We start from the raw sequence: 26213 nt of genomic DNA on the forward strand, positions 1-26213 counted from the left end.
TCTCTAGATATACACCTGGAGAGAACAGTGTTTCTGTCGCAGAATTCCTTCTCAGGATTTCTTGGGAAATATATATGTTTTTCCAAATCCCTAGAAAAATCACTTATGAGGTAAATGGGAAAAAGTGTTATAATTCTCCTGTGAGAATGGCATGAGTCAACACAATGACAGTAGAAAGAATTCACTGATGTCAAGTTGAAAGCAAGAACAGGAAAAGCTGACTTGCAGAGTTGAAGGATAAGATCCACCTTTTTTGGAGCCAGTGCAGGATAGGAGCATGTGGGAGAGAATGGGTCATGATTTCTTCTCGCTGTTGCCATGTTAAAAATGTGTCTTTGTGGCCCAATCTGCTACTACCATCGATGTGTCATCCTTGCAAATAAAATAAGTTTATATGCATAGCATACGGTATACATATCCTATGCTTGGTATTGTAAGAAATAAGTTTTAGAAGTAAACTGAGTCTTTAAATTGGTGACTTCAACATACGAGTCTGTGTAGTACTGTTAATTTGCTTGTAGATCTGAATGTAGGTTATTGCAGTGGTCAACAAAGTCTCTTTCTAAAGGGCCAGATAGTAAATATTTTAGGTTTTGCAAGCCATACGGACTCTGTTACAACTATCAGTTCTACCATTTCAATGTGAAAGCAGTCATAGACTATACTTAAAATGAACAAGTGTGCCTGTTCCAGTAAAACTTTTATTTACAAATCCAGACTGTGGGCTGGATTTTGCCCGCTACTGGCATAACATCCAATAATGTTCACTAGCATTTTCCAGGATCTTAGTATTTGCTATAGGCTACAATTCTTTGTAAATACTACTAAGTGTGATAGTTCCCATTTAACAATGTTTTTGGATATCCAAATAATGAGTAAAGAATGGAAGTATTTTAAGAACAATATATTCTGGAGACATTCCTGGAAATTCCCATTTCTCATGGTCATTCACATTTTCTTATGTATAATTTGGGAATAGTATAACCTCTCAATTTCATTGTTAGGATTAGGTCAGACAATGCAAATAAGGTGGTTAACACAGTTATAGAACTAAGAGCTCACTAAATGATAGCTGCTATAATTAGTAACTAGATGGGCAGTATTTACCCCATTTCATGGAAAAGGAAACTGAAACTCAGAGGTTAAATGATTTGCAGAGGTCACATTTAATAGTTTGGAAAACTGAGTTTGGCTGCTTCCTAAGTCCATGTTCTTGCTACCATATCCTGCTTTCTGCAGTAGTTCTGGTTAATGGCAATTCCACAGCAAGATACACCTTGGTTGATTTGGTTTATGGGCTGGGTGAACAGACAGGGAGAGTATGGAATGGCTCTTGAAAGGGTAAGGATTTGCAATGTTTAGAAGCCACAGTTTCTAGAAGCCAAGGATATGGTTGTAACTAAAGAGCTGAGAAAACTTGTCTTGATTTTTTTTCTTTTCCCTGTTGCTTAGCTGCTGTGTGGACTGCCAAGAGCTTGTTTGATTTTAAGTGCTTTTTATGCTTGCCTGTTACTCAGGTCCCATCATATTGCAACAACTTTTAAGAAACTGTGCATGTTCTTTTAAACTGGATCAAAGAAAACTGTACTGTAATGTTAAATGCCCAAAATTAGAGTTAGAAAATTTGATTGGATTTTCCTTCTCCTTCTTCACAGTCATCCTCCAACCCCCTGCACAGGAATGTGCCTTTGACCCTTTAGGGTCAGACTTTTACACAGCTTGATTAGCTGCCAAGAATTGAAACTCCATCGCAAAATAAATTGGCTAAATTTTTGGAAAAAAACTCAGCTCAATGAATGGTTTTTGAAAATTTGCTAGAGTTTACTATATAGATATTTATTTCATGGCACTGACTTTTTTTTTTTTTTTTTTTTTTTTTTAGACAGATTCTCCCTCTGTTGCCCAGGCTGGAGTGCAGTGGCGCTGATCTTGGCTCACTGCAGCCTCCACCTTCCGGTTCGAGCGATTCTCGTGCCTCAGACTCCCGAGTAGCTGGGATTACAGGTGCCTGCCACCACACCAGGCTAATTTTGTATTTTTGGTAGAGACAGGGTTTCACCATGTCAGCCAGGCTGGTCTTGAACTCCGGACCTCAGGTGGTCCACCCGCCTTGGCCTCCCAAAGTGCTGGGATTACAGGCATGAGCCACTGTGCCTGAACAATAGCACTGATTTTAATTAGTGTGTATATCTTTTTGGGGAGTTGGTTTTTGTATTTTCAGTCCCTCTTGGGATTTTGAACACAACAGTTTTTAGCTACCTTTCAGGTGTGCTGAGCTTGCCTATTGATATGAAGGGTATTTGTGGGGAAATGGGTGCCAAGTAGAACATTTGAAGAGTTAAGTATCCAGTTCAACACGTTATTTCCCATTTTACCAACCTTGTCTTTCTTATAGTACACCACAGTTTTGATTTCAGTCCATGGTTTATTTGAGAGCCCAATGAATTTTAAAACAAATGTTCAATTATATTTAACTTGGAGATTTAATTTTTATCTAGTTAACTCTTGAGCACCAAGCATATGGTAAGTATCATGAAAGAGGGCTAAATACTGAAGAATAATATGTGATCTTTACCTACTTTTGAACTGGTTTCGAGAAACCCAGTGTATGGCAGAGAATTAAGTGCTAGGTTGTTTGTTATACAGAATATAAATACCAGGGGAATTAGAAAGATCTGGGAAATATAAGAATCTTTAGAGAAGACTGGACAGAGGCAGGAGAACCCAAACACTGTCTTGAAGGATGAGAAGGAATTCCATGCAGTGAAGATGATGGGGCTGGGATGTTGGATGGCAAATTAGAAGCACCTTTATAATGAGAAAAAAAAAAAAAAAGAGAGTCTCTGATTTTTAAAAAGAGAATCAGAAAAATATGTACCAGTGTTTATTTTCTGGCTTATCTAAACCTCTTCCTACCAATACAGTAACTCTCACTTAAAGACATGGTTGACCCTAGGCAGGACAGCTGAACGCTGGCCTCCTCTTAAAATGCGGTTAGTCTTTGGCAGAGGGGAAAGCAGCTTTAGTGTGAACCTGCCAGATTTCCCTGGCCCCAGCATCTTGGAAAATACCAGTATTTCAACAGTTTGTTCTGAAACTCAAGGGTTTGCGGGTGCTGCTCAGCTGATGAGTTTGTTTTTAAGGATGCCCACTTTAGAAATGCATTTTTGCTCTTTCACTTTGCTAAGTGATTGCGGAAAAAGACAAATTTCTGGTTAACCTCCCTATGGAAGATAGTTTTACGTGTCTTATTCTTACTGTGCCTGTTACATGTCTAGATTTTCTTTTCAAGTAGATTGTGAGCCTTAATTTAAGCTGAAGTGAGGAACGGTTTGATACTATCTGTAAAACATTTCCCTCGAATTCCAAGGTGGATGGGAAGATTTTTCCCCATAATTATTGCGGAATGCTGCATTTGGGGCTTGTTTTCTGCTTAGATTTATTTACGTGAAGATTTTCTTGGCAAAATGTTCCTTGAGGTTAAAAAAAGGTGCTGTTTTCTGAAGGCAGTAAGTTCTTCAGTGTTTTGTGTTACTTAACTATTTGAATGGGAAAGTTTGGTTCTAATAAAAATTTCCTCTTCCTTTGGCAAATGTTGATGTTTTTCAAGTCTTCCTAAAGGAAAAGGGGGCCTGGGTGGGTTTTTGTTTTTTATTAGTTATCTAGAGCTCCCCTCCTCTTCCCTTCCGCTTTGTACTCCTTCCCCACCATTGTTTTATGAGCCTTTGAACCAGATCTGTCTATGCCAGAGATTGTTGCTTGAAAATAGACCAAAATCAGATATATTTGAGTGGATATACAAGAAATTGGTTACTCTGGTATACTGGATGCCTCTAGGAGGGGCCAGGGATCTTGGAACGGGAGAAAGACTTTTCTAAATAGTTTGTACTGCTCAAACTTTTTTTTTTTTTTTTTTTTTGAGACGGAGTTTTGCTCTTGTTGTCCAGGCTGGAGTGCAATGGCATGGTCTCGGCTCACCGTAACCTCTGCCTCCCAGATTCAAGCGATTCTCCTGCCTCAGCCTCCCGACTAGCCGGGATTACAGGAATACGCCACCACGCCCGGCTAATTTTGTATTTTTAGTATAGACGGGGTTTCACTATATTGGCCAGACTGGTCTCACACTCCTGACCTCGTCATCCGCCTCCCTCAAATGCACACAATAGTTAGTACATGCAGGGTCAAAATTTTTGTTTGATTTTGTGTGTGGCAAGGGAAAGAGAGGAAAGGGCTAGAGTACATAGTGTATAGGCTTTAAAAGAACTTGATTTTTGAAATGTGCTGACTGCAGATCTTACTGGTTTTTGTGTTTAGAAAAATATTTAAAGACCAGTATAGATCCATAACCTCCACACTCTTCCTATCAGTGTTTTCAAACTTTTCTGTACTTGCCGCACTTGTAGATCAGCTTTGTTTTGTGGTCCTAATTGAAAGGCTTGCCAAATGTGCCAAATGTGCACTTCCTTTAGCCACCACATTCACAACTGCAGGATTTTCTTCTGCTTAGCTGGTTTTCTTTCTTCTTTCCCTCTGCAGCCTGGAGCATTGGTAAGCATCACACTGCCAAAGTGAGAGCTGCTGGAGAACTCATAATCCCAGGAACGGCTCTTCTACTCCCTGAGTACCCCAGTGACCAGAGTGAGAGAAGCTCTGAACGAGGGCACGTGGCTTGAAGGACTGTGGGCAGATGTGACCAGGAGCCTGCGTTAAGGTAGCTGAGTCAGCTTTACCCAGGAGCTCTCAGAACGGCATTGCCAGAATCAGCAGTGCAGCCATTTCAACAAATCATTTCTTTTAATACTCTTTGGCAGAGATCAAATCTACAGGGTAAATTCTTTGCCACAAATGATTATTTTGTTTTTTTATATGAATCCAATATAAGAAAGTTAGGACCAGCCTAATAGTTCTTAGTTCTGGCGTTGCCTTCATAGTAGGCTTTGTTGGGTGGATCTGCACAGCTATTCTTTAAATTTGGCCAAGTTTTTCAAGTAAATACTGCCAATGTTTCCCTGCCTATAAAATGCCCCTGCCATCCTTTTCACCTTACAGGGCCACTACATTTAAGTTTTTCTTTTCTTTTGTTTTTTTTTGAGACGGAGTCTCTTTCTGTCACCTATGCTGGAGTGCAGTGGTGTGATCTCGGTTCACTGCAACCTCCACTTCCCAGGTTCATGCAATTTTCCTGCCTCAGCCTCTCAAGTAGCTAGGACTACAGGTGTGTGCCACCACACTCGGCTAATTTTTTTTGTATTATTAGTAGAGACGGGGTTTCACCATATTGGCCAGGCTGGTCTCGAAGACCTGGCCTCGTGATCCACCTGCCTTGGCCTCCCAACATGTTGGGATCATGGGCATGAGCCACTGTGCCCGGCCCTAATTTTTTCTTTTAAAATAGACCTTATTTCTTTTAGAGCAGTTTTAGGTTCGCGGCAAAATTGAGCAGAAAATAGAAAGAGTTCTCATCTATCTCCCCAACACCTACCCTACTCTCAATATCCCACACCAGAGTAGTACATTTACTAGAATCAATGAACCTACATCGACATATCATTATCACCCAAAGGCAATAGTTTACATTAGGTTCAATCTTGGTGTTGTGTATTCTGTGGGCTTGGACAAATGAGTAATGACATGCATCTACCATTATAATATTATAGAGAGTAGTTTCAGTGCCCTAAAGATCTCCGTGCTCTACCTATTCATTTCCCATCCCCGCTAGCCCTTGGCAATCACTGGGCTTTTTGCTGTATCCATACATTTACCTTTTCTAGAACTACATTTTAATAATATATTTCCCATGGAGTGCTTTGAAAGCATAAAGAAGCCTTGAGCCAGGCATGGTGGCTCATGCCTCTAGTCCCAGTGCTTTGGGAGGCCAAAGTAGGAGGATTGGTTGTGCCCAGGAGTTTGAGACCAGCCTGGAAAACATAGTGAGACCCCGTTTCTACAAAAAAGAAAAAAAAAAATTAGCCAGGCGTGTTGTCAGGTTCATGTATTCCCAGCTACTTGAGAGGCTGAGGCACATGGATTACTTGAACCTGGGAAGTTGAGGCTTCAGTGAGCCATGATTGCACCACTGCAGCCCAGACTGGGCAATAGAACAAGACCTTGTATCAAAAAAAAAAAAAAAAAAAAAAAAAAAAAAAAAAAAAAAAAAAAAAAGAAAAACAAAGTCTCGCTATCCAGGATGAAATGCTATTAAGAGTATGATAAGTTATGGGGGTAATATGAACACCTACTTGGAATAGAGGCAGTAAGATGTTTTGTGAGGGGAAGCCTGAAGTGCAAAATGTTGATGTGTGTGTCTTTCTGAATTTAACGTTTGAGTTGCTCAGATGTGGTTTGAACCATGTATGTGGAGACAGAAGCAAGGAATTGAGGATTAAATTCTGCCAGGGTTGGTCTATGCAGCCTCCTTAGATTTAACACTTCTGAGGAAAGTCTCTGATATGGCTGTTAGGTGCATTCTTTTTAAAGGAAAGTCCAGTGTATTATTATAAAACAGCCTTATTATTGTTATTATTACTATTTTGAGGCAGGGTCTCACTCTGTTGCCTAGGCTGGAGAGCAGTGATGCAATCATGGCATGCTGCAGCCTCAAACTCCTGGGCTCAAGGGATCCTCCTGCCTCAGCCTCCCAAGTAGCTAGGACTATAGATGTACACAACCACACCTGGCTATTTTTTTTTGTCATTCGTTTGTTTTTTGTTTTTTTTTTTTAGAGACAGAGTCTCACTATGTTGCCCAGGCTGGTGTTGAACTGCTGGCCTCAAGTGATCCTTCTGCCTTAGCCCCCCATAGCTTTATATTTTATGTAAAAGTTAATTTTGATTATTTCATTTCAGATAATACAAAACAGTATAAAGTATAGCCATATATAAAGATAAAAGTTCTTCTCTCTTTCACCTTTGGCTAAAATCTTGGAATACAAACTTTCCCATTTACAAACCTTTTCTTATACAGATACTTTTATATACAAATAAATATGCAATTAATTATGTTAAAAATTGGTGGAACATGACCATACATTCTATTTTACAACTTGTTTTTTGGCTTGACTTGGTATACTGTGTATATTTTTCCTTTTAAGCAGAATTTAATCTCAGGGTGAGTAATCCCTGCCTAGTGTCCCTTATATGGCTGTAATGTAATAATCACCAGTCCTCAAGTGAGAGGTTAGTCCATAATTTAAAGGGGGTAGGTGGGAGACCTTTCACATTAGGGACAAAACCAAGGCCATGACTGTTGACATTGGGCTTTTGGTCACTAAGGATGTATGTTTTTATTTTCCAAGGCAGACGATGCATGGCTTGGGGCTGCTGCCAAGGTGTCAGTTTTGTGAAATTTTTATTTTTTGGAGGCTGTTAATATATTAGCATAGTTGTTAGTTCTGGCTACCATCCTTTGAGCATTTTGAGACACTTTTATGCCCATTTAGGGTGGCGTGAGGTTGAATTAGTTTTAAGAGGAAGTAATGAATAACAGAAATGGAATTAGGAGACAGACTTTATTTTGTGTATATATTTATTTGAGGGAAAAGGAGATGATGGCTGTCATTAATTGCTACCCCTGTGATTCTTAATTATGAAACAGGGTTAAAATTGTTCAGCTCGATAGTTTCCTAATGTGGTTAACAGTGAGAGTCACTAGAGAAGTTTTCTGGTATCTGGTGTTGGCAATTAATATTTGTATTTTTCTTATTTTATAAAGTATTTATAAAGGTAATATAATTAATGTATACAAGATTAAAAAGGCACAAAATTGTGTAGAGTGAAAACTAAGTCTCCCTTCTCTGTCTCCCAGGTACCCAGTGGCCCTTCTAGAAACAGCCACTGTATTACCATTTTCTTGTGTATTCTTTGAGCGATTTCAGAGTATATATAGTATACATGCATATAACCTATAGATATTACAATTTTTCTTTTACACACATGGTAACAGTATCCACGGTTTTATACCTTTTCTTATTGAAATAATATTTCTTGGAAGTTCTTCCGTAGTAGCACTGCATTCTTTTTATTTATTTATTTTTTTGAGACGGAGTCTTGCTCTGTCGCCCAGCCTGTAGTACAGTGGTGCCATCTCGGCTCACTTCAAGCTCTGCCTCCCGGGTTCACGACATTCTCCTGCCTCGGCCTCCCGAGTAGCTGGGACTACCTACAGGCGCCCACCACCACGCCCGGCTAATTTTTTGTATTTTCAGTAGAGATGGGGTTTCACCGTGTTAGCCAGGATGATCTCCTGACCTCAGGTGGTCCACCCGCCTCGGCCTCCTGAAGTGCTGGGATTACGGGAGTGAGCCACTCGCCCGGCGCATTCATTTTTAGTAGATACCTGGTATTCCATTGCAGAGATGTGCTGTCATTTACTTAACAATATTGATGGGTATATATATATCATTTCCAGTTTTTATTATTGTGAACAAAGCTATAGGGAATAACTTTGAATATACACCATTTCAAACGTGTGAGTGTATCTATAGGATCCATTTCTAGTAGAATTGCTGGGTCAAAGGTTACACACATTATAATTTTGGTAGAAATTTATTGCCAAGTTGCTCTGTTTATAGACCTTGACAAATTTTAGATTTAACAACAATGGGTGAGAACAGTTTTCTCATGCCCTTGCCTGTCAAGTATGACTCCCAAGTGATTATTTTATTTATTTGCCAAAGCAATAGGTAAAAAATGGCAGTTTAATGTGCTTTAATTTGCATTTTTCTTAGTTTGATTGAGATTGAGCATCTTTTCATAAGTTTAAAAGCCACTTTTATTTCTAGTTATCTTCTTTCTGTGCTTGTGTTCGTTGTCTATTTTGCTGTTTGGTTATGATTTTTATTATCAAAATATGACATCAAAATTATCGGTCCCCCCGTTTTATCCTTGTGATATATACTGTATATTTTTCTCAGTTGGCCATTTGTATAGAAATAATTATTACTTGGTTATGCAGGTTATTACAAATTTTATATAGTTAAAATCGCCAATTTATTCAAGCAACAATTATTTATTGAATGCCTCTTGTGTATGAGAACTTGTTCTAGGCAACAGGCTATACAGTAATGTAAAAACCAGACCCCAATTCTTGCTCCACAGCGGAAGTTACATTCTTACTTACATTGGAGGAAATGATCAACATCATAGTATCGTAGTTAAAAGACCTTTCATTTTTAGATTTAAAAACCTGCTATCTCCTGGTTCATTCTAATGTCATGTGGGGTTTTTTTAGATTTAAGTCTTTGATCCATCTGAAATGTTAGGTATGAATTCAAATGAATTTTTCTCTAGATGCTGTATTAATTAGGGTTAGGTTGAATTGCTGTAACCAAGGGACTGAAACATGCTATGGTTCAAAGAACACAAAAGTTTATTTTTTCTTCACTTAACAGTCCCCGTGTAAGCAAAACAGGTCAGCAGAACCTCCCACATCCACTGATCATTCAGAGGCTTGAGTCCCTTCTGTCCTGTGGCTCTAGTAATTGTTGCTGTGATTATCTGCATGGTCACATCTGAGTTGCTGCTGTATCTGGGTCCTCTCCATGGGAAGGGCAAAGAAGAAAGTCCAGGGCTAGTGATTAGAAACTGCAGACATCACTACAGATGAAAACTATAGTGATGAGAACTTCGTTATGTGGGTACATCTAGCCGCAATGCAGACTGAAAAGTGAAGTCTGTGTTGGCCGCCTTGTACCCAAGAAGAAGGAAAGAAGGGATTTTAGTGGAAAATTAGCAGTCCGCCATATTGGCTAGTCATTCCAATTTTACTGAACAGTCCCAACTTTTCTCCTTTGGTTTCTTTTATAGTATAAATTCCCATGTAGATTTTGGTCTATTTCTGGGATAACCGTTTAGTTTCATTAATCTGTCTGCCTATTCATGCAGCAGAATCGCATTGTTTTAACTTCTGAGGCTTAGTTTTTTTTTTCTTTTTCATGGGGTAAGTCTCCCCATTTTAAGTCCATTTCACAGAATTTTAATACTTGTGTATGTGTGTGTGTATGTGTGTATGTGTTTTAAAAATAGGAACTTTAAAAGAATCATACCCAGTTACCACCCTCTCCCCCCATGAAGAAAACCTATTATTTTTGGGATTTTGTTAAATGTATAGACTTCATTAGTGAAAGTTCACTCTTTATGATGTTAATTTTTCTTATTTGACAATAGTGTTGCACAGTTCCTTTGAAAAACACTGATCTGAACCCTAGACTTTCTATATCCTTTGACCCATGACATTTACTGAAGTACGTGGGAGGAAGGACCACTCTATATGATGTGTTAATTTTATTTTAATATATGATTTCTGATTATGACCAGGAAACATACTTATTTTGCTTTTCTATTAAAAATAAACTTGGAACTTGTAAAAACAATTTCTTCAGTTTGAAGATAAGGAAGAATTGATATTTCAGAAGTTTATTGCATAAACTTATTTGTAATGCACAAACCTGGGCTAATTGTTTGCGTATATATGATGCACAGTGCTTGTTACTTGCCTAGTGTATGTGTATGTCTGTATATATTTGTAACAACATGTATTCAGCTTTTGTCCTTTCCTTTTTACCTTTTTTAATGTAAAATAAAACACAAAAAGAAGCATGCATAGTTTAGTTAATTACAAGGTGAATTTTTTTTGTGATCACCATGCAGGCCAAGAAATAGTATATTATGTAGTATATACACTATAGTAATTGCCTCCTTGCCCTTTTTTTATGGGTCCATCAACCAGGTGTTCCGATCTACAGATTGGTCTCGTATTATCTCTTTATGTTTTGTAAGGCTCTTAAACCTGGGGTTTCCCCCTCCAGCCCTTTCTTTCCCTTACAGTTTCTCTGTTGAAGAACCTGGCCATTTGACCTCCAGCTTCTTTCTTGCTAGATTTTGGTGATTGCATCCACATGGTTCAATTCAATTTGTTTTTCTTTTAGTGGCATATGTTATATTAACACCACAATCTGGGCACCAGAGATGCTCACTGCTACTGAGTGGGTCCTTATTTCTAGGTCTGTTTAGTGGACAGAACCAGGAATTAAATATTTATAAAATACTTCATGAGTTCATTCTGGTACTTGTGATTCAAATTCAGTTTATAAGGTTTTAACTTAACCTTTTCTATATAACATCTTTATCTCCTTTATTTGACACAAAATTCTAGTCCTCAAACACAACAGGGGATGATAGAATACTTCATAGATACTCATTTGCTTTCTTCCACATTATACACACAGTATTCTCAGTAGTGCCACAATACTAACACTATACTGCTAGTTATGAAAACTGAAAACAATTTCTTTTTTGTATTCTATTTCCATTCTCCTTTTTGTTGTTGTTGTTGTTGTTGTTGGAGGGTGTTTTAGTTGTTGAAAATTGGGCAGATTTAACACTGATTAGCTCTTAGATGATATTTGAAGGAGGAATAATTTTAACTTTGTTGGGTGAGATGTTGGGTTTTAGTTATGTTTAGAAAAAGTCCTTATCTGTCAGAGAATTTGTGGGTGAAATGATATGACATCTGTGATTCTCATTAAAATACCTCAGAAGGAAAATGGGAATGGAGGAAATAAGGCTGCTTATTTTTGAAACTGGGGGTAGAATGTTGCTTATTTTTGAAACTAGAAGATTTTAAAAGAAGACATATTACGCTTTCTGTTTCTATGTAACTTGAACTATCTGTAATAAAAATTTAAATATTAATTTTATAAACAGTGAAAAGAACATATGGGGAGGAGTGTAATAAGGAAGTAATAGACAGGGAGTGGGGAAATGACTAAAGAATGGGTGATTTCATTCTCAACCTGGTGGTCCAGCCTGGTGGCCTACAGTGGTTCTTGAGTCTAAGAAAACGAGTAACATCTTGAGTGAAAAGAAAAGGCTGAGCTGTGGGGCCTAAACCAAGATTTAAGGCATGAGTGACAGAAGAGGAAGCTTCTATGCAAGGAAACTGAGAAGGATCAAAGCATTAAAAGTGAAGATACCCAAGAGTGCAGCCCACAAATCCCAGCTAGGGAGGAAGCCAAGGGAAGAAGGTGGTCACAACACCACATCCTACATAATCAGTGAGTGAGACCTCCTTGTCATTCTCAGCATCACCCAATTTGCTGGGGGGTGGGGGATTCCTAGGCCTCGTCACAGATCAAAATCTCTGGGGGGTGAGGCTTGGGAATCCATATTTTGAGAAAGCTCCCTTGTGAACCTGAAGGATAAGGTAAAACTAAAACGAGGTAGAACCTTAACAAGGGGTATTTCACTGGATTGACTAGGACAGAACCCTGTGGACTGAAGACTGGATGGGGGACATGGAGGAAGCCTGTGTAATTGCTGTTCGAGAAAGTGTCAGTGAAAAGATGAAGAGGGTGGATATTGGAGACCTTGGGGCTGAGGAGGTGGTGGTAGTTGAAATTGTTGCTTATGATGACGTAAGAGAGATTGCCTATAAATGGGAAGGATGTGGGTGGTTTTCAGTGCAGGATAACTGAGTAGTTTGGCTACACATTTGCTTAGGCCCCCCACTGCCAGAGAGATTATTTTTTGGAAAGAGAGATTTTTGATGGTTCAGGGAAAGCTTGGAAATGTTCATCATGGATTAGATGTTTCTTTCACTTGTTAGCATTTTGAATTACATATTAAGGGAGGAGAGGCCTCAAAGCCTTCTCAGTGCCTTTCCTTCTCAAGTTCTTATTGGGCCTTTCTGGCCCATCCTTGAGAAAGAACGAAAGAATGGGGCCTGGCACACTGGATACAGGGACCCCTCCCTGCCACCTGTCCCCCATCGTGTTCTTACAGTTTTCTCTTTCTCTGTTTCCTTGCCTCATGTTAAATGGCAGTCTTGTATATGTAGAACCTCCTTAAGGGATTGCCTGGTACATAGTGGTGTTTTTCAGTTGTTATACTTTTGGACTATTGGAAGGATTCTCACGTTTCCACAATGATTTCATAATCACAGTGTTTGAAGGTTGTGGACAAGGACTGAGGTGAGAATACTATTCTCCTCTTTTCCACTGCCTTGGGGTCTTTGTTTTGCTTTATTTTTAGTTTTAATTTTACATATTTTTTAGAGATAGGGTCTCACTCTGTCACCTAGTCTGGAGTACAGTGGCATGATCATAGCTCACTGTAACCTTGAACTCCTGGGCTCAAGTAATCCTGTCGCCCCAGCCTCCAGAGCAGCTGGGACTACAGGCCCACACCAACACGCTTGGCCAATTTTCGTTATTTTTTGTAGAGATGGGGTCTCACTATGTTGCCCATGCTGGTCTTGAGCTCCTGGTCTCAAGTGATCCTCCTGCCTCAGCCTCCCAAAGTGCTGGGATTACAAGCATGAACCACTGTGACTGACTGCATTTTATTTTTAATAACAGATCAAATTCATAATTTTCTACTCTATTGGCTTTCTACCTTTATGTTCTTGGGCGCGTCACCTATTTTTAAGATTTCATTCTTTCTCCCTACTTCATAGAGTGCATTTATTTTTACTTTTAACATTGTTTTCTTATTTAGGTCAGTGAGTGTTTCTGGTCGGGTGGGTGGTTTTTTGGTTACATCCGTTCTCCAGTCTCTCTCCACCCGGTATCCATCCAGAACCTCTCCCTGCCTCCTCTCCCTGTCCCCTCCTTGTTTTCTGTTGTGGTTACTTGGATGCTAACCCATTCAACTTGTGCACTGACCCTGGTACATGGCTCATTTTCTTTCTCATGATCATATTTATACTTTTGATGGATATATTTAAATGAACAGCTGTGTGTTTGTTGAGTCATACCACAATTATCTGATTCTGCTTTAGCTGCTTGACTGGCAAAAGCATATTTCAAGCTAAATTGTGAGAGAATTCCATTAATCACATTCTATTCGGGGGAGGGGAGAGGAGATAGACCACTAAGAGAATTCTTTTCCAAGATTAATGTAAATTAGTGATTCCATTATTTAGAGTAGGTTGATCTGGTTGCTATTTAATGTGTCACTTGGAGAAACTTTACAAAGTTTAAATAACTGTAAAAATAACTATAAAAGGTTTAATGATAACAGCCGTGTAGGCAAAATTCCTTGGAATAAATTGATGTGCAGATAAAGTTAGTTGCTGCTGCTGGTCTATTTAAATAGATAAGGGGGTCTTTCAAGAGTTCCTTTTTGTAAAGACCAGGGTTCTTGCCTCACATTGCTGTAATTCATTGGCTAAGTATTTTGTTTTAAGCCTCCTGAAAAGATAACATCTAATTCAGAAATGTTACAACTTTCTTCTTATTTTTTTTTTTAAAATGTATTACTGACTGTAACCTCTGGTCAAGTCTTTTGCTTCCATCGGCTGGATCTATTTTTCTCCTGACACTTCCTTGGGGTTCTCTCTGAAGGTTATTAATAGGCATGGAAGCATGGCTTTCCAAATAGCGTCAATAAATGTTAGAAGCCTTCAGGGGAGATAATATGTCAATTTCTGACTTGTAGGAGATGTATATTCAAGAGACAGACGCTGTCTCAGAGGTCACTAGGGATGGCTCTGGGCCTATCAGCTGGTGTCTGCAACTAGAGATCCAAGCAATCCCTTCCAACTGGGATATTGTCCACCAGGGAGTTGTCTGATACACCCAAGGTCTGCCAGCCGTCTTTTTGTTTGGCTGCCTCTCTTGGATGATACCCTTGAAAACTGGAATCCAAGTTACAAATGATATCTTTTAATTTATCTCAAATATCTGCTTGCTACTATATTAAACCGGGGACATACAAACCCACCCCTGCCCCCCATTTCCTTGCTAGGCTATATCAAACTTAAACTTCACCTTCCTCTCTCCACACCAAAGTGTAGCCAAGGCTAAGACGTTAAAATGAATATGTTTTAATTTATATTGTGCGCCTGGTAGGTGCCAAGCATGAGCATGTAGCTATGAGCCAGGCAGAGTTCTTACTGTCATGTTGCTTACATTTTGGTGTGTGGAAGAGGGAGAAACACAATAAAAAATTTATTTATTTTATTTTAAACTAGTAAGTAAGTGACAAATCTCACCTAGTTGTTAAGTGCTATGAAGAAGATATGGTGGGATAATATAGTTTATGGGGGTGGGTGAGAAGGTCTGAGACAGGAATGGGCTTGGAGTGTGGGAGTGAGACGGAAGGCTTTGGTTAGGCCAGTGTATAAAGGGTGGTGTTTCTCACTACCACAGAAAAGTGCTCCAGTGTCTCTCAGTAACAACAGAGAGAGGAAGAGAGAGAGAGAGAAATGTACCTCTCTGGCCTTGACATTCCTTTCATCTTATACCCACCCCCCCAAATTATTATAGATTAATCACATTGGCCTGAGAATTGGGACAGCTGTGTCAGATGAGCAGTGCTTCTAACACCGTTTGTAAGTCATGGGAGGGAAAGAAAGGTCTGCACTGTTAGGTTAGAGGGGAACCTTCAGGTCAGGCACAGCTAGAAATGAGACAGAGGACTGAGACACTGTCTACCTGAGGACTTTGGGAAGAAGTGGGATTTGAAATGAACTTCAGAGTTACATATCTAGAAGAGCTCTATGGGAAGGAATAATGGGGCTTTTCCTACCAATAGGTAAAAAAAAAAAATGGTTCCAGTCACAGTTTGCAAACAAGGGACAGGGAGTGAGCTGTGAGCTGTGTTGGAGAATGTAGCAAAACAGCAGGGAGATGATGGAGTCCTAGCAGTTGAAACAAAGCAGGTGGACCATGGCTATTTGAAACAAAGGAATGAAGTGGAAAATGAGGGACAGTCTCCATATAGTCAAGCCTGGTGAAATAAAACCTAGTTTTGAGGTACGAGTAAGGCACGCAGCAAGTGATCAAAACACTGGATTCTCAGAAATTTAGCGTAGGTGTTCTGTGTATATCTGGAAGGGGTGTAACAAAGCCAATTTCATTCTGGGTACAGTTAAAATAAATTTACTGGGGAGCCTTTGATTCTTACATAGTAGCCTAAGCTAGACCTTTCACTGTCTTTCACATTAAGCCTTATCTTTTTTTCATCTTTTTTCATTTTACAGATCATATTGTTTGCTTCCCTTCCTTCCCAAACCATATCTCGGGTCCATCTGTTACAGCTGGAATGTTTATAGTGTAACTCAGTCAAAACCCATTCTTTCCTGAAATAATCCATAATTATTTCCTCTAACTACAGGATAAACCGATCCAGGGCCTGGTTTTCAGTTCTATAGGACTTGTCCAAGAAGCTATTTGTATTCATCTATCATGAAAGATCAAATTACATGCTAATATTCTGAAAGTAACACCCCGCCAGAAACCCTCCAGCAGCAGTGAAGTCTATATAAAACCAAGCCTTGGCAATTTGCACATTGCCAGTTCCGACAGAGTGTGGTGTTAAAAATATTTAACAGGTCATTTTTGAACCGTAGAAAAGACCCTGACTTAACTTACATGGTATGATAGCTTCAGTTTAACCTTTCTTTGCAGCTATTACTGACAGCCCATGTCTCATTTCACTCCTCCCAAAGGCCCAGGTAGTTTGGCCCAAGCTGCCTTTGGGTTAGCTCATTGCCTTTTGAGCATAGAAGAGATATGACTGTTCTTGTATTATCTAATCAGTTACACTGGCTGATTTTGGCCCTGCTTGGTGGCGGTTGATGTAAGTCTATTTTCCTTCAAAGTTTCATGTCTAGAATTTGCCTTGCTGGGCCTAACTTTGCCCCCAAATGTGCCTTACACTAATTTCCATTTTTATTTTGAGGGGTGAGTTTACAAGAGAACTGAAGAGTAGGGATGGAGGATGGGAGCTAGAAACCACTGATGCACTATCAAAGAGGCTTGTTTTTTTCTATGATATCAACATCTTTTCTGGGGGCAGAGGGAGAGGGAGGAGATGATTGGAGGTCACAGAGTAATATGAAATTGTTTACGGTTAGAGAAATGGAAAGAAGGCATGATTGAATGGTGTATTAAATAACCATGAGTAAAGGTTGTTCTTTAAGAGGAAAATAAAGATTTTCAGTTGAAGTTCAGAAGAATTGAGGCTTGAATAAAATGTTAAGGATGGCGGAGCATGGTAGCTCCTACCTGTAATCCCAGCACTTTGGGAGGCCGAAGCAAGGGGATTGATTAAGCCCAAGAGTTCGAGACCAGACTGAGAAACATGGTGAAACCCCACCTCTACCAAAAATACAAAAAGAATTAGTCAGACGTGGTGGCATGTGCCTGTAGTCCCCACTACTTGAGGGGCTGAGGCAGCAGGATCATTTGAGCCGAGGAGGTTGAGGCTGCAGTAAGCTGAGGTTGTCCCACTGCACTCCAGCCTGGGCCACGGATCAAGACCTTGTCTCAAAAAAGAAAAAAGAAAAAAAAAAACCCAAAAACAAACAAACAAAAAACTGTTAAGGATGACAGAACAAGATTGCTAAACTGTGGCTAGCTAGTTAAGGGAAAGTTGTGTAGAGTGGTGGTACGTTAAGACCTGAATGCTCTGATCTGGTGGTTTGCGATTTGACCTGTGTCCTTAGGCAAGTTTCTTCTACCTTCCCAGAAGACTAAGAAAAAGCAGGATTCCAGAAATTATTTTTCCACATTGCCTCTGCCTTTTATATTAAAGAGAATTATTATTTTTTCCTTACGGAAGGCATAGTACAGAATGCCTAAAGATATATAAAGAAAAAAACTGCGATGGAATCGTAGTGAGAGCCCATACCAATGGTGAGCAAGCATAGGTTAGAAAGTGTCTTCACGTGGACGATGTAAAAGTCATTCAAAATAGGGGTGGGTGATTGTATGACCTGTCTTCCAAGATTCTTTCTAATTCACAGATTGTTAGAAATTGAATTGAGAAGAGTATCAAGAATGTCCTTATTGAATGAAGGTACTCACTAAAGTATGTATTGAAGAATGAGTTTAGGCCATCAGGCAAGATAAATGAACATTTTGTCAGATTTTCCAATGGGAAGGAATTTTAGGATTCATCTTACAACTTTCCCCTCATCCTCAATATTACAGTTAATTGTATGCTACTCATAAGTCTAGTTTTCAGAAACATGCTTTATTGCTGTATTATAGATTAGCACTTAGATTGCCTAATATGAGTTCTGAAAGTTGCATATAGAAGTGTATTATATTCTCAGTTATTCTGTGACCAGTATCACGGTAAAATTTTGGGTAGTACATTGTGGGGTATCTGTGGTTTTATCTAGCTGTAAAACTGTGATGAGCAAAAAAAGTGCCAAACTTGGTTTCAAGCCCACATACATTAGAAATTGAGCTAAACGCTAGCTTCTTAACTACATACAGTCTGATCTTTAAGTGGAATTTGAAAAGTACCATGGGATTTGGAAAGTCGTTTTGTACTACCCTGGTGATGTGTCTGTTTTTAGTAGAATATCATGGGAATGTTCTGTCTTCTAAGAAAGTAGGCCTGAGACATTGTAAGAAACAGTATTGATTTAAAGAGGGTACGTTAGTTAAGGCAGGAGGTCTGTAACCATTTTCTGAATAGCAATTTTTCTTGTGTCTGACATATTAAAATCAGTTTCCAGGGACAGAGGGTCTTATCCAAGAACAGAAGGGAGATGTGTGTACACGAGAGGCACGGATTCACTCTGAACCCTTCAGATAATATTTTGCAGTCCTCAGTAGCCTGTGATTTTTCAGTTAGAGATTTTGGCATTACAGCCTTGCACAAGGATTTAGTTGAACCCAAGCAAGATAAGCAGCTGTGACTACCTTCATACAAGTTTATATCCCATTTCAAAAATATTTAGCTGTATACGTAAAATATTATTCCAACATTAAAAAAAGTGCTTTCTTCCTTGACTGTTGGACTTGTTGACATCTGTGATGTTAGAGAGGTTAATGAAATTTCTAAAACTGTAGAACAGTGTCATTTTTGTCAGGTATCCGCTAAGTGCTCAGTCTAAAATATCTGGTACCATCTGGTTATCTGATATAGTACAAAGACTGAGCATTTAAGGACTAAGGCAGTTACTCGAAGTGTTGTCCAAGAACTCCAAAGGCGCCTGAGACTTTCTCAGGGGTTTCACAAGGTCCTCCTTCTTCCAATGATATGTGTGATACTGGATTTTCTATATATACTTCAGCCAGTACATGTTGTAACAGAGTGAATGTAGATCATATATGAGAATCCAGCTGTGTTTTATTAAACAGAGATTTTCGAAAAAGCAGGAAAACAGTGCCACTTTTCTCACAACATGTTTTTAAAAAATACATCATAGCTCTTTTAAAATAAAAAAAGGTAGTATGTTATTGTTATTTTATTATGAATAGAATATTTTAAAAATTCTGTTTAAGTTTTTAACACTGTAAATATCAAGAGATGTAGCCTACATACACATGCTTCTCAGTAATTTTCAAGAGTTTAAAGAGATTCTGAGACCAAAAAAGTTTAAAAAATACTGGAGTAAGGCAATCCCAGAACTATTGAATTATTGCCACTCCCATTTTCCACTACTGGTCTCTCTTTCTTGCCAGCTTACATATGAACGCTCCTTAGCCAAAAATATTTGAGAGCAGGAGAGTTGAAATTTTACTTTTAAAAATGCTAGTTTCTTTTTAGTATATTTTAAAATTAAAAATAGATCCTTGAGACTTCAGGTTGAGATTTTAGCATATTGATGTTTCTTATAATTGAAATATGGTCAGGAAATACCAGAACATTCCCCTTTCCTCATTCTTTTTTTCTTTCCTTTTGGGGGTGCTGTATTTAATAGCCGAGTTTACTGGTCAGGATAAGCACTGCAGACCCTGAACAAAATGGCAACCAGAAAGCTGACTTTTTTCCCAAAGATTTTTGGCAGATATTGAGCTGTCTTTAAACACTAGAGATGGAATTAGTCCCTACTGTTTGAGGGTCTGAATTTATAATTCTTTTTCTGTCTTCTATTTATGAGCCTAAATTATTGTTTTAATTTTGTTCACACAATGATAATCTGTTAATAGGTATTTGGGACGTGGGCTTTTGCTGGCTTTGTGACGTGGAAAATATGCCAGTGGTGATTGTTTCTTAGATTTTTTTTTTTTTTAATAGTAAAAGGAGTCTTGATCTGAAGCTTGTTAACTGTTGACTTTTACTGTTACTTGAGCTAAATTCTACAGATTAAAGTTATAGAGATGATAAATCTTGCCATTCCTTTGCAGGTCTCTGTGTGTGTGTCTGTGTGCATGGTGGGGAGGGGGTGCTACTAATTGTTTAGAATTTAAACTTAAATTGAGCTGATTAATTCAGGAAAAATTCTAATTAAACTGTTATTAAATGTGCACCTCCTTGGCTCTGGCAGTGATGAACAAGATAGACTATAGATTTTGCTCCCATGGAGTTTACAGTCTAGTGACAGAGACAGATGTTCAAAAGCACACACAGGTATGAATACATAATTATTAATTAGGATGATTGTATGAGTGAAACTTAAAGTGATCTATAAGAATGAGCAGAGAGTATTTAAGGGTTTAGATAGGCTTCTAGAAGGTGGTAGCCTTTAGAGAAGCCATTGGGACTTACGGGATGAGTAGGAATTCAGTAGGTTGGGCCCTGAAAGAAGGGCCCAATCATAGGGAGCATCACGTGCAGATGTCCAGAGATAGACAGAAAGTGGCTGGTGGGGGTGATAATAATGGGTAGTGGGGGCGGAGGAACTATGGAATGATGGTGAGAGCCAAGGGGGCAATGAAGATAGGTGAGTAGAGTGCCTAGAGTGCCTTACCTCTGTTCTGACCTTTGCCTTCCTCTCTAGCCTTCTTGGTTATTCTCCGATTTTTTGTGACTCTTCCAGACCCTTTGTGTCCTGGCCATTCTTGCATTTTTTCAATCCTAAGGTTTGCCTGAAGTCCTCAGGACACACCATGCTTGCTCTGGCCACAGGCACCTCAATAGAAGTGCCTTTTCCCTTAAATATTAGCCTATCTGTGTCCTGTGTTCACCCTCTCCCACCACACCCCCCAACACACTTACCCTTTTCCTAGTACCTCTACTCATCCTTCTGATTCCTGATTCCTTTTCAGATGTTACCTCCCCAGGGAACCTCTGCACCCTCCAGAAAGTCTCAAGTTGTTTTGTTAACACAGTTATTTTAACTATGTTTCATCCCAACTCTTAATTCAGTTTTTAATTATGCAGTCTTTTGGATGATTATTTGATTACCACCATAGACATATCTTGTAAGTGCCACGATAGCAAGGACCCTGTTTATATTTACTATTTTAGGTTTCTGATATGTAGCACATAGTAGGTTTTGAGTAGTTTTTGAATGCATGAATGTGTTAATGAAGGACTGGGAATTCAGATAAGACTGAGAAAAGAAATAGTTTAGTTCAGCAATTTTCAATGGTTTGTGATGACATATCCCATAAAAGTTTTTTGGTGCACCCTCAATATGTGAATTGGCTATACATTTTATATAAAATAAATAAGTACATATTATAAAACATACATAAAACAGCAATTAAATAAGGATAAAATATTTAAGGTGTTGCTAATGGCAGTGGAATCATATTATCATCAATGAAAGTCTCAAACCACTCAGGATAATGTTTACTAAGACAGTAGTTGCAAATCCATTTTTCAGATATTTTCAAATTTTGAATTTGGGGAGATTGTTTTATGTCAGATTGAACTGAGTATTACTACTTTTCTCTAGTGAAGTGGTGAAGGAAGAACCAGTAGAAATAAGCGATGTTAAGTCTACTGTTTTCTTACTCTTCTCTGTTGCTTGCATTAATAATATGTGCAATCTCTAGTTTCTGTAATGGTTTTAGAACACTTGCCATTTGGGAAGGCTCATTTCACTGTAAGTAGCCAATATAACCTGTAATTACACTTGAATGGACCTTCAAAACTACAAGTACATGGTTGTACTCTATAAGTAAATCATGTCCACTCTAACATTATGTAACTCCTAGTCTTTCTGAAAGATACCTCCTGTATTAGACTGTCATAGAGAACTGAGATAGAGACCAGATTAAGTCTCAAGTTATTTTCTACTTTATTATATTAAAACATTCTAATGAAAAAGCAGTTTAATAATTTCATTCCATAGCTCAATGAATGACCCTTGCTTGGTCCTTGGATGTGCATACCTGTTTTGGAGATGAGTGGACCAGTGCTGGAGACTGCCTTAGACAGATGATTATGATTCCATGCTGGGGGCTGAAATCACTGCTAAGGGAGAGGTTTTTCACCAAGGGCTTACCTTTGAGCTGGAATCATGTATGACAGGAGGAGGCAATGGGGTTGGACAGGGGTGGAGGAGGGGGCTCAGGGCAGTTCAAGCAGAGGGGAACAAAAAGCATATTCATGTCCAAAGGTACAGAGATGTGTTGGAGGAGTCACATTCTGGTTGTGAGGGGCCAAGATGAAGGATTTGTATGTCCCCAAAAGGACCCACTATAGCAAAGATCTATGTGAACATGGAAATAATAAAAACAACAGCAGCAGTAGGATCTTCCTCAAGTTTCATATGCTTTTAAAAATAGAAAAGGAAGGTACATAAAAATCCCCTTTATCTCCTCCCTTACCTTGCTTTTAGGAAAGGGATTGACTGAAATATAATTATGGAACCAAAGAGAAATAAATTTAAGTGAAGGGTGGTAAGATATGATGGAGGTATGGTTTGTAAACAGACTGCCAGCCAAAAAAATTGATCTTTTTTTTAATTTTAAAAATAATTAAAAACAAATAGAGATGGGGTCTCACTGTGTTGCCCAGGCTGGTCTCAAACTCCTGGGCTCAAGTGATCATCCCACCTCAGCCTCCGAAAGTACTGGGATTACAGCTGTGAGCCACCGCACCCAGCCTAAATAATTTGACTTTAAAGGTCAACACTCCAGACATGCTAGATAGCAACGGGCTTTCACTCTTTGCTTTAAAGCTGACAGAGTACAAGCACACTCACCTATCATTAAAGAACTTTAGCAGCTTTTTCTTTATTTTACCATCCAGAAAATTGCAACTAACCAAACTCCCATCATATTCCTGATATTTCACATTATTCAAATGGAAAAGTTTTTTTTTATTTTTACATGATTTTAGTTGTTGTCTATCCTTGTTAAATTTGTTTAATGCAGAAATGCATTGCTTTGCCTTAGATAGGGTAAAAGTTTGTATTTTTTTGTTCTTCGTTTTTGCTTTAGGTCTGTATGTTGATGTAGGTTGCTCTGCCTCCAGTCCTTTTAAAGGAGAAGTAAGACTCTAGCATAGTAATTTGGCTTGAATTATTCAGTTGCTTAATCTTTAACATCATGTTAAAATAGTCTGTTCATGCTTCTCAGGGTTTTTAATTTAGTGCCAATTTTGCATTCAATGGGGTAAGATAAAATTCAAACCTAAAATCTTTTGGGACTGCTTCACTTTGCAGCTGAAAATTTTTTGTTTCCTTATTGATTTCTTTGTCAGAGTAGACTCTGAGAAAGTACCCTTGGAGTGACTACCAGTTAGAAGTGAATATGACTAACTATTTAAGGTGATATGTTTAGGTCCACATAAAAGGTATATGTTTAAATGTAGTAAGAAATAAGGTGGCTGGGCGCGGTGGCTCACGCTTGTAATCCCAGCACTTTGGGAGGCCGAGGCGGGCGGATCACGAGGTCAGGAGATCGAGACCACGGTGAAACCCCGTCTCTACTAAAAATACAAAAAAATTAGCCGGGTGTGGTGGCGGGCGCCTGTAGTCCCAGCTACTCGGAGAGGCTGAGGCAGGAGAATGGTGTGAACCCGGGAGGCGGAGCTTGCAGCGAGCCGAGATTGCGCCACTGCACTCCAGCCTGGGTGACAGAGTGAGACTCCGTCTCAAAAAAAAAAAAAAAAGAAATAAGGCAATATATCTGAGGGTGATTAGTAAGAAGGGCCTTGAGTGGCAGTTTGAAGGTGGTATGCTTAATTTAATTTGTCTTCCTGCAGTTAGATATTTATGCTTTACTTACATTTCTTCTTTTCCCTTTACAGTTGTACAATGGTAGATGGAGTGATGATTCTTCCTGTGCTTATCATGATTGCTCTCCCCTCCCCTAGTATGGAAGGTAAGTGACTCACATCTTTTTGGGTTAAGATAAGTATACTGTGATTTTTTTTGGCTTACTATAAACTACTTCTTAAGCCTATCAAACTTAAAACACTCTTTTTATAATAAATATTTGGTAATTATTGACTATTTTGAAGTGAAATTCTTATATACATTATATCTGAATATTTACATACACCTATATTTTTAAAAATTCAGCCTAATTTTCTACTTAAATATAGGGCCAAGCATGGTGCCTCACACCTGTAATCCCAGCACTTTGGGAGGTCGAGGCAGGTGGATCACCTGAGGTCAGGAGTTCAAGATCAGCCTGGACAACATGGTGAAACTCCATCTCTACTAAAAATACAAAAATTAGCTGGGTGTGGTGGTGTGTACCTGTAATCCCAGATACTTGGGAGGCTGAGGTGGGAGGATCGCTTGAACCTGGGAGGCGGAGGTTGCAGTGAGCTGAAATCATGCCACTGCACTCCAGCCTGGGCAACAGAGCAAGATTCCATCTCAAACCCCCACCCCCACCCCCTCCAAAAAAGCCCAAATCTGATATATTATGGTGTAGTTGGGCATGAGTCTACAAGAAGACATGATGAAGTAATACATGCTTGCACCTATATAAGTAATAATCTTCAACATCTTCGAAAATAGATTGGTACTGGTGTGTTATATTGGTGGCTTAGTTGTCATAAGTGGTCTCTTACCTTCAGTGATTGAATTTTCTGAATTGGTGAACAGATTTTGGTAGAATTTAAAAAAACCAGAACCATTGGCTCTTGATTTATATACTAGTTATATGTTTGGAATGTTTAGTATACATGAAGACATTGTAAGACATACATACTTTGTGTTTTTGTGTATGACAGAGTTAGGTACTGGTTTCAATTCTACAAAGATTATTCATCAAAATAAATGCTCAGTGGGATAGTTGATACTTGTGGCGCAAAGGCCATGTCTTGGCCTATTTGGGATGTTATAACAAAAATACCAGAAACTGGGTGGATGAAAAACTAAACATTTATTTCTCACAGTCCTGGAGGCTGGGAAGTCTTAAGTTCAAGGTGCTGGCAGATTCAGTGTCTGGTAAGGTCTCGTTCCTCATAGACGGCACCTTCTCTGTGTTGTCTCATGGTGGAAGGGGCTAGCTAGCTCTCTGGGATCTCTTTTATAACAGCACAAATCCCAATCCTGAGGGGTCTGCCCTAATGCCCTCACCTTGGCAGTTAAGATACTGGCATGAATTTTGGGGAGACATAAACATTCAGGCCATAGAAGGCTAATTCTTAGTTGTGTGGCACCACCCAGGCATTTCAGTGCCTTTGGCGTCTCTGACCCTTACCTACTTTCATTACTCACCTTCCCATCCCCTCATTTCCAAAAAGTTGTTCAGGGATGGTCCTGCCCTTGTTGAAAGGGACAAAATAGATAATCAAGAGAGAAAGATAGTAAAAGTTACTCATAATTCCCTTCACTTACATGTAATTGCTTTTAACATGTTGTTCTATATCTTTCTAGATAGAGAAAGCCTAAACTCTACTTCATTGCACATTGAGCAGTGCCCACTCTATTTTACAAGTGTTCCTCCATGAAGAGTGGTGCTTATTGTAGGAATCTCAACCTCTTTATGATCGGATGGGACAGTAAGACTAATGCCCTTGTTACAAGTTCTTTGGGGTATGGTCTTCTTTATATAAATGATGAGTTTCCAAGAAGGCATATAATTTGACAAGTTAGTATAGCCAACAATGTGAAAAAAGCAATACTTAGAATATTATAAATTTATTTCATTATATATTAGGTTCATGATTTTTGATCTGTTCCTATCTCCTTCTCATACTTAATGACATATATTATACTTCTCCATTGTCCTATATGGTAGCTGATAGTCACATATAGCATTTGAAATGTGGCTAATATGAGTGGGAAATGTGCTGTAATGTAAGACACAAGCTGGATTTTGAAGACAATAAAAATGTAAATCTCACCTGTTTTTTTCTACTGCTGTGATAAAACTTAAATTACATTAGGTGGCTCACATTTTGTTTCTGTTGGCCAGTGCTGTTATAGACCATTTTAGATATCTAGTTTATATTCTACTCTAAGCAGAGTTGTTAAAGATATTCCCATAATATGGCAGTTGTGTCAGTTAGTGCCAAGAAGGTATGGGGAAGGGATCCTGAGTGGCAATGTTGAAGGAATTAATACGAGGAAATGGGCTTATATTAAAGCTGGGAGGATTTGGTGAGTTAACAGTG

At 38.9% G+C, this 26213-nt stretch overlaps 1 protein-coding gene across 3 annotated transcripts in view; it reads left to right on the forward strand.

The window, feature by feature from the left end:
• The window catches only part of ACVR1 (activin A receptor type 1), a 147433-nt gene that overhangs the window by 58105 nt on the left and 63115 nt on the right, over positions 1-26213 (forward strand). For 2 of the 3 annotated variants that reach the window (XM_032755659.2, XM_032755660.2), the window contains exons 2-3: positions 4537-4711; positions 23889-23962. In XM_032755659.2, the coding sequence (XP_032611550.1) occupies positions 23896-23962 (67 nt within the window). In that variant the 5' untranslated portion in view covers positions 4537-4711; positions 23889-23895. Of the gene's footprint in view, positions 1-4536; positions 4828-23888; positions 23963-26213 lie in introns of all 3 variants that reach the window. The other variant, XM_032755662.2, reaches the window with a different exon arrangement.

This window comes from Hylobates moloch, unplaced genomic scaffold (assembly GCF_009828535.3).
Source record: "Hylobates moloch isolate HMO894 unplaced genomic scaffold, HMol_V3 SCAFFOLD_1, whole genome shotgun sequence".
NCBI classification, from domain to species: Eukaryota; Metazoa; Chordata; class Mammalia; order Primates; family Hylobatidae; genus Hylobates; species Hylobates moloch.